Source organism: Acanthopagrus latus, chromosome 9 (genome assembly GCF_904848185.1).
Source record: "Acanthopagrus latus isolate v.2019 chromosome 9, fAcaLat1.1, whole genome shotgun sequence".
Lineage (NCBI taxonomy): Eukaryota > Metazoa > Chordata > Actinopteri > Spariformes > Sparidae > Acanthopagrus > Acanthopagrus latus.
The window spans coordinates 10,715,511-10,724,938 of NC_051047.1; the positions used below are offsets into that span (position 1 = coordinate 10,715,511).

General features: G+C 40.4%; 1 protein-coding gene across 1 annotated transcript; it reads left to right on the forward strand.

The window, feature by feature from the left end:
* The first annotated feature begins 1,506 nt into the window (after positions 1 to 1,506).
* tmem182a (transmembrane protein 182a) lies at positions 1,507 to 8,854 on the forward strand. Its single transcript, XM_037108697.1, has 5 exons — positions 1,507 to 1,975; positions 3,578 to 3,704; positions 5,554 to 5,652; positions 5,743 to 5,880; positions 6,817 to 8,854. Exons 1-5 carry the CDS (start codon positions 1,817 to 1,819, stop codon positions 7,041 to 7,043), a joined length of 750 nt encoding a protein of 249 aa, XP_036964592.1. The 5' UTR covers positions 1,507 to 1,816; the 3' UTR covers positions 7,044 to 8,854.
* Positions 8,855 to 9,428: the final 574 nt, after the last annotated feature.

Sequence of the window (9,428 nt, forward strand, 5' to 3'; positions counted from 1 at the left end):
GATCACCCCATCACAAGGAACTATTATTCTATAAACAAATTATCTTTAAAATACACAGAGTCTGTTGATTAGTTCTGAAATTATACCTGAAGGTCTGTTTGTGTCACACTTACAACTTGGACCTTCCTAGTTGAGTGGAAGAGCTAGTGTGTCACTGCCAAGTTTAAGACTTAAAAGCAACCCTTTATTGGAATGACTCAAAACTGGGCCGATACTCAATTTATCAGTGAACTTTTATCTTCATAGGTAATTCAATATTTATGCATTACCCAGGGCATCATTTTCTGCATAATAATGTCTAAAAACAACAGCTTTCATTTTGGTGCATATCGGACAACACACAGTATGCTGCTATGTATATCTAAGGTATGCCAGTAATATTGGCCAACTGATAATCAGCCAGGTTCCATAATATATATACAGAAAAAAAGACTTAAGTAAGACTAAGTTAAAATAATCACCTTACACCTTTAATCTTGAAGAACGGTTACTTACTGACCTAAGAGTGAATCAGCAGTCCTTATCATTCACACATGTTCTATTTACCTTGTATGGTGCTGCAAAATGAAACCTTTGCTGTGAGCTGATGGAGTGTATGAGGACGTACAGTAAGTATATTCTGTCTCACAGAGATATTTCCCACACTTTAGTATCATCATGTTACATGCAGTTTTAAGGTGTTCACACACCCGTGTATCTCAATTTGTAATCCCAAGTATCAAATCAAAATAAAATGATGAGAGCCAACCATCAACTACATTTTGTTTTTCACACACACACACACACACACACACACACACACTACAGATCAGCAGAGGTCTTCTGGCTAAGGGTGGCCTGGGTCACATCAGTGTGTAAATTTGCTTGTGTCTACATGTAGGTTCACTGCTAAATGTTCCCCGTAGATGCTAACAAAGTGGAGATTCCCCTCAACTCGCACTGAGTGTCACTAACCATAAAGTCAGATTTTGAAGCAGTTTTTTTTTTGGTGATTAATAGAAATGCACTGAATAAAAGCTAACTAATGAACTTCACCCACTTTGAGTAACAAAAATGCTCCTTATGTGGCATTAGCTAGTCACATTGCTGTAAAAGCTCATGCTGTCAAAGACAATTTCATCATGTGATTTTTTTTCTTTTTTAAACTACAATTATAATATATTATAATTATTTTAGGATGACTACTTGATTCTTTTTTATATAAAGCTTTAGTTGTCTATTATCACTGTGATCTGAGCATGTGATTCAAGTGGAAATCCCCAAGAAGTAAAGGTGTATTTACAGTAATTTCTCCACCCCATTTACAGGAAATGATGTGTCTGTTTAGAAGGTTTGGGCAGGCTGTTGTGGGATCCTTCACCCCTCTTCTGTCCTTTCAGTCTCACCGTGCCCTGACATTCCCGTGCAGACGGTGGGTGTCCAGTTGCTACCGGTTATTTCTGCGTTGATCCCCTCCCTTCATGCACTCCAACTGCTTCACACACAACAGCCCCACATTGGAGAAGAGCAGCCGCCTTCAGTCAGACCCCCAAAAATAGCCCAGGGGGTGGGCTGGCAGCAGACCCCAGTAGGGTCCAGAGGAGTCATGTGGTCAACCTTGTCCTCCCATAACACAGACAGAGCGACAGGAGAGGCGTGAAGATCCAGAAGCAGATCATAAACCAGCTGGGAGACATCTTCCTCAGTGGATGTACTACAGTGCGAGAGGAGTGACTATCTCTGCCTGTGCTTGTCACATGTGCTCACTGTAGTTGGAGTGGAAAAGTCAGACTGAGTGTAGGCACCCAGAAGCCGAGTGGCTGAGCGATCCTGGACCATGAAGCTTAGTGTGGCGTTGTTTTTCGCAGGGCTCTTCGGGGCGTTGGCAGCTGTGTTCATCCTCCTCTCGTTTGGAACTGATTACTGGCTGCTGGCCTCTGAGAGTTGCCACCCAAACCCTGACGGATCTCTTGGCCCGGGTGGTGTGCCCATAGAGGTAGGTGTTCAGACAGCAGCAGATCATGGACAGCCATCTCTTGTTTTGTATGAGTTGAATATTAGTCATCATGAGGATAGAGGTAGAAAACATGCATGTTTGTGACTTCAGAAACTAAAGTTAGTACCAACAGTTGTTGGTTCTGTAATCATAGTAAATCTTTCTTTGTTGAATATTAAATCTTTAATTTAGTCATATGAAGCTGCACTCTGTACCCTCATAATAAAATAGTTAACATGTCTAACGTTGGACCTTTAAACGCCAGTAAAGTCACGTCTTCTATTTGGCAACTGTGATCAGTTCTCTCTCAGTGGATGGAGTGCAGGGTGGAGAGGCATCCCCGCAGGACCATTTCATGTAATCAGACACTGTTTAATGCAGCGTGTGTGCAGCTATGCTGTGATTGAGACATAGCTGGTACCATGTGCCCCCTGTGATAGAAATACAAATACCAGCAGTCCCGCTGGTATGACGCTGTATTAAATATCACTGACTAGAGCATAGCTAGCTTTTCATAGTGGGCACTGATACTGGGATCGAGACACGATATCAGTACAATAAAACTAAGGTGGTATGTGGTAAACACAGTTGTACAGTTTGAGGATCCAACATTTTCTATTAAATCAACCATAATTCTATTATTAGTTGTATTTCTGGAGCAATGACATAATACATTGTCAAAACGTGCAGTATTAAATTAGAAAACAGTTGTTTTGCTTCTACAGCAAGTGTGTCAACATCCTATAGCCCAGGTTTGCAACCTATTTTGTCTTGTGTCCTATTAAAACAAAGCAACTTCTCTCTCTATAATGCCTCTCCAAAGGTTTACAACGAGCCAAAGTGATTGTTCGCTATCAAAGTATTTAATTTGAATATTTTTTTTAACTCATGAAGGCCAAAACTATTTCACAAGACAAGAGAAATTACCGGAAGTAAGATTGAATGCAATTGCAATTCTCGGTCATCTTGTGACCCCCACAGATTTGTTTTGCCACCATTTTTCTGGGGTTCCTAACCCCCAGGTTGGGAACCACTGACCTGTAACATTGGTCCCGTAGTGGTCCTTTCTGTCTGAATTTCAGAAACAAACTATTGATGCAGTTGGTCACCAAGGTCTTAAAAAGGCTGATTTCTAAATGAAACACACTTTGATTGCCTTAACCTTGACATGGACCCTGACTGACCTGACTTCTTCACAGCCTGCACCCCTTGCTTGAATTGCTCTGAGAGTTGTTTCATGGATGATGCAGCAGGCGTTGTAGGGTTTGTTTTTCGCTCACATCCAAAAATAGTGACTACTAATGATTTCCTGAATGGGGGCCTTGACCTGGACGCTTGCACGGCACCAAACCAAACCTGCATGAGGTTAGAGGTGCTTGCCCAGCTCGACCCTTGACCTGACTATGCAGCTGCTCTGTGGCACTGAGACAGCACAGTGCACACCTGCCTTGCACAATCTTGAGACCCTCCCAGGTTTTAATGACATCAACAGATAACATGGAGTGCATCCGTTATTATACTTATATATGTTCTGTAGACTTTTAGAAGTCACAGTTGTATTCAGTAATAAATTATCATCCTTTCTTGTATCCCTTCTTTCAGCGTGGAGATGTGGTGGTGCAGGATGGCACCAGTAGTGGAATCACTCTGTACCATGAGGGATTTTTCTGGAGATGCTCCTTTGGAGGCAACGAGGGCGATGACGACCTGCTGTGGAAGCTCTGGTTCAGTAAGTGAGACAGACAGTTCATAATCCCAACACATCCTCATTCCTAAATGATGGAATAGCTCAAGTGACTTCCAAACCGACATGTATCACTGTTCCCCAAACAAGATGCAGCAAACCAGCAACAGGAAAGAACACTACGTGGTTAAGTTTAGGAAAACATTTTTGTTTGGGTTTAAAATAACTGTTTTCTTACCACACTTCAGTTACACGATGTATGTGAAGTCACTTAACAACGTTAGTAACTTGTTTAACTTTTGGATACAAACTAGACATGAACGGAGGTGTCCTGTGTGAAGGACCTGTGTTGTGTAACCCATCCACTATCTAAGTCCTTTATATCCTTGTTGCTCTTTATACTACTTCACCTGACTTCCTCCGAGCCACCTAACGAGAAACGTAGAAATGGGTTGAAATAACACAAGTTCACAACCAACTTATATGGTTGTTTTTTCTGATAAAGACAGGCCTAGTATTCAAATGGTTAAAGGTTTAACATGTAAGACAGTTGAATGCTGACTCTCATTCCTATGTCACCAAATACTATGGGCTGGTGGAAGGCCAACCTGCCAACCCAAGGTGTCAGTAGTTGATGACCTGATCTCTCCAGAATCATTTTGTTGACTTTCCATCTTTAACTTTCTCAGTGTATCCACTGTTTTATGATACAAAATGATGAGGATAATAGCAAAATTATGTTGCTTTTATTCCTTAAATATTTTCTTTCTTTTCTTCAAAAATAGTGAAGTGGTAACTCTTCCTGATCACTTGTGACAGAGATAAGTAAGATAACAGAGGCCGGATATTTTATAGTTTGACAATGAAGTGATTTGTCTAAAATGACAGCAGTGCAATGACGCATTAAACCTTACTGGGAATTTAATAAGTATCCATTTCCAAAGCACTGTCTTCTGCATAACAACCTCTTTAAAACGGTTTCATATTGGACAGCATATACAGTGATGCTGGTATCATCAGTAAATAAAATGAAATAATAAAAATAAACATTGCTGATGATAAAACAACCCTCTCTTCTTCTAATGGTAACTTCAAATGGGGACTGGAACAATCTTTTAAGATACAAATCAGAAGGGAAGACATTTTGTCCTTTCAGCTACTCTTCAACGGTCTTATTCTCTGTCCTAAAGCTGATGATTGGTGAGTGCATCCTCCAAGGAGTCACACAGCGCCACCATAACTCCACTGTAGAGTAAATACCAGCTTCTGATTCGTTGCTTTTATGCCAATAACACTCGTATGCTACCACAGTGGTAGAAACCCTCTCATGTGACTGTTTTGACGGCGTGCCATGTGATGTTATTCTGGTCGTCCCGTCAGGTGATTGTGTGTCATCTATTTTCTGAGGGGGACTTTGAATGGTGGCTCATTGTCAGAAACAGCCCTCAGCACTGATGGGACCTTGTGAGGGTCTGTGGAATTTCACATGGTGGAAGAGAAGAGAGAGTAGAGTAGGGAAGAATATAAAAACAGAAACTGAAACGATCATAACTTTTGGTCACTCTGTTGCGAAATTCAGTTACATCTCAATCCATTAAATCCTCGTCCGCAATGCGAGAAGGCACTGAGTGTTCAGTCTGCTACCGACAAAACAAATAGGTGACAAATTTTCAAGCAATAAAAGTTAAAAAATTACAAACTGACTGTGAATCATCGATTTGTAAAAAAAACAGAATATTCTCTTTACTTGTGGCCCAATTAAACATTTTCCTGTTACTTTGTTTGTCACATCATAGTATCATATTTTTATATGTGATGTCCTCCAACTCTCAGCTGTGTTTGTTTATCTGTAATATTACTTTATTGATTTACTGCCTTTACTTTCTCTCTCCAGCTAATCAGCCTCACTCCAAAGTGTGCATGCCTGCCTACCTCTTCCCATTCCCAGTGTCTCAACAGACCCACAATGCCACAGCGTACGATTCTGCCATAAGTAAGAGTCTCTTCATTCATTTAGACTTTGCCTCTTTCTACAGATTGATTGTACAAACGGCTGTGGGTCGCTAACAATTCTGTCATCCAGTCTACAGAGGCTTCTGGAGTGTGTTTATGTTGATTGGTGTAGCAGCTGTGTTGCTCGGTGGGTTCTTCATCATTTGTGCTGCTCCCTTCGCCAGCCATGGCTTGTATAAAGCAGGAGGAGGCCTCTTCCTGACATCTGGTGAGGCTGAGAAATGGTTCAACCCAGTGTTGGGTTACTTTAGCACCATACTTAATGGTCTGGTGTGTAGGATTTAGGGGCAGAAATGGAATCTAATATTCATAATTATTTTTCATTTAGTGTAAAATCACCTGAGGCTAAGAACCATCAAGTTCACCTCAGCACTAGACGCCCCAAAATCACACACACTGACCCTTTCAGTATCCGTTTGATGTACTTTAGGAATAAGGATTTCATATTAAAAGCAAATAATGAGCTCATGAAATACAATTAATTGCACTGTTGAAGACAGCACCAGTGGTTTCTAACTTCTTTGCCATGTGACTTACAAAATCACACAATATCGAGTTGTGTTTCAGATCTCCTCAGTCATTCGCCGTTCCACCAAAGAGACATTTCTCCTAAAATTCCTCACATGGCTACATATAAATATCTGTTTGGCACCTAAATAGATATTTAGTACCCAATATGACATAAAAAACAAACTTGAGAGAATTTTCTTAAAAAAAACAAAAAAAAACCCAACAAAAAACAAAACCAACAAAAAAACTCTCCTTAACTTAGCGTGGTAAGCTTGTTTTTCCTTCCACACCTCGACCAAGAGCAGTAATATACAGCTTACCCATTGATGCAGGAATACAATGATGTCATATTTATAAATATATCAGAAAGAGTATACTTGAATTTGACGCTCGTATTCAGCTGATAATACTTCTGTAATTTCACTAAAGAAAAGTTTTAAATGCAGGATGCATTCACATTGTAAACGCATTTACTTGTTACAGTATACGGTACTCTTACTTAACTAAATGATCTAAATATCTCTCCCACCAGTGGTTGAACATACATTTTTTAAACCTTGTTATGGCTCCTTTGGTTTATATAAAAGGCATGTGAGTGAGTTTCTGTCATCACTGTCTCCTCTCTCTGCTCCAGGTCTTTTCCTGCTGTGTGTGGTGGTGATGTACGTCCTGTGGGTGCAGGTGTTGGATGTGGTGGATGTCTACATTGAATACCAGCGCACTGCACTGTGTCCGAACTTCCAGCTGTCCCTCAACTATGGTTTGTCCTTCATGTTTGCCCCTGTTGGCATCTTCTTCTGCCTGCTGGCCGGCCTTCTCTTCCTACTCATTGGCCGAACCATCCAGGTCCACTACCACTGACTTTAGCCAGTAGCAGGTTAGAGGCTTGAGATGTTTAGAACACAAGTGTTTGTCTTTTTTCTCTCTTTCTTTTCTTTTTAACCACCAGACCTTTGATTTTTTCTCCATTTTGTCTGCCATGTAAAAGCAGGACTCTGTAGACACTGGATGGCAGCTCTGTGGTGTAAATTATCTGAGAGTCTTGAGCACTTTGTTCCAGGATAAATTGCAACCATTGTTTGATTAAAAAAAGAAAAAGCTCATTGTAGGTACTATGAGGAATTCTCCACAAACCTGATCACATACAGTATTCTTCATATTCTAATACCTGTGGTGCTTTTGTTTGAATCTTGAGCGTTGATGTGTCATATTTACCAGCGATCAAATGGTGATGTGTTGATGCTTGAGAATATGCTGAAGAGGTACAAATAGAGAGAGACAGTAATTAAAAAAAATGTTTAACTTTGTATAGTTTTAAAAAAATCTTCTTAAGAAAAGTGCACAGTGTAAAGCTTACATGGTGGCATATCCATTTTATATTCTGTAGGTTACCACAACCTACAGTAATTGAGGTGAGTGTTTTTGAAAAGAACACCTGGCTTGCAGCTATTTCTGCAGTCGATTTAAAGAACAGGGTTGATGATGTTCTATATTTGTTGTTATTGTCCACAAATCCCATGAAAAGACCAGAACCAATGCTTTCCAGCCTCTCTACCAAGTCTATGACTCTCAGCTGAGTTTTCATTTTGTATCAAAGGCTAAATAAGTTATTGAACGAGATGGGTACTGTAGTTTCATTTAGGCAAGAAAAACTACTTGGTTAGGTTTAAGAAAACATGCTATGATAACCACATTACTAAATACAGTTACTAACGTACCTACGTTACGTCGATGACTGCAGTTACATTATGTATGGGCTGGTGCATCTGAAATGCTTGTTTGACCACGCCCATATTTGTACTACTTTGCTGCTCTTCCAGATTTGCTGTGCAATAATCACAACAGCCACTAGAGGTCGCCCACCTAGCAAAAAAAATGCCAGTACGCGTCGGAATAAGTTGCTTTCACATTTGACCTATCCGGGCGTTTCTATGATAAGGACAGGCTGCATCCATCATAATAAAGGAACATGTCAGTGCAGTAGGTTTTGATCACTGCCACCACAATGGCGCTCACAGAGAAGCCATTCCTATTAGCCTTTAACAATGCAGACAACACTGTAGGGTCCATTAATTGTTGCTGGTAATAAGAATATATAAGAATATCATCAGACCTGTCATATATTTTTCACTGAGTGTTTAATGCTTATTTTTCAGCTTTTTTAACGCAGTATTGTTTTACTGTTTCTGTACATAGCCTGAGACTGTTTATAAACCGGTTTATTCAGCAGTGTTTATTCTGTTTATAAGTGGAGCTTGAAGCATGATTGGCTTTCGATGAACTGTCTCGTGTTTCTGTTGTTCAGTTATCGTCTTACATGTTTTCACCGTCTGATGTTTCCTCAAGTTATTAAGTGTGTGGTGAGAATCTGACATACCATCATATGTTTCATGTCATGTTTCATCATGTGTTTGCCAATAAAACGACACAGTGGAGGTGAGATTTGATGGCCAAAATGAATATTTTTGTCACTTCTCAAAAGATAGTGTCAGGTGTGTGTAGCCAAAATCAGCGTGCCCATTACGTAGAAAGATTGCCTCTAGCTTAGACTCCTGTAGATCAATTTATTGCACATGACAAAAGGTGACAACTTGCAGACTGTGTTATTCTAGAGACAAGAATATCAACCATGACCCGTCAGGGGAAGACCTTCTGTACATGGAATAAACTGATTCCTGCTCTTTCTAAGAAATGTAAATAAATAAATAAATAATAATAAAACTACATAACATTCAATACATACACCACAAGAGGGCACTGTTCATTTACACATCGACCTCTTCTCTCAGTGACACAAATCCCATTTTGCTTATCTCGAGCCAGTGTGGAGTGTATGTGGCGTTATGCATTTAATCACAACTTCAGAAGTCGGATCTGTAGATGAAAGAATTCACACCTTGGCTGACAGACGGATGGTAATTTCACTCATGAATGGAGCATTTGATCAGGATCTGAATGGACTCCTGTGCCGATCCTCATGTGTCTGTATCAACTCGGAGCCTTTCCAGCTCCATAATGTACTTACAATACATAGGGAAATGGGTCTGAGCTGTGCCTCAGAATGCAGAGAGAGAGCAAGAGAGAGAGAGAGCGCGACACTAAGTAAGGCACTGATTACTTTGTGAGATTGACTTTGCGCTTACAGGAGACACTTTGGGATGCAGATTCGCACCTCCGGGTTGCTGAAAATTTCAAACGAGAGAGTAGCTGCACCAGACTTCAGCTCAGCCCCATGTGGAAGCAGAA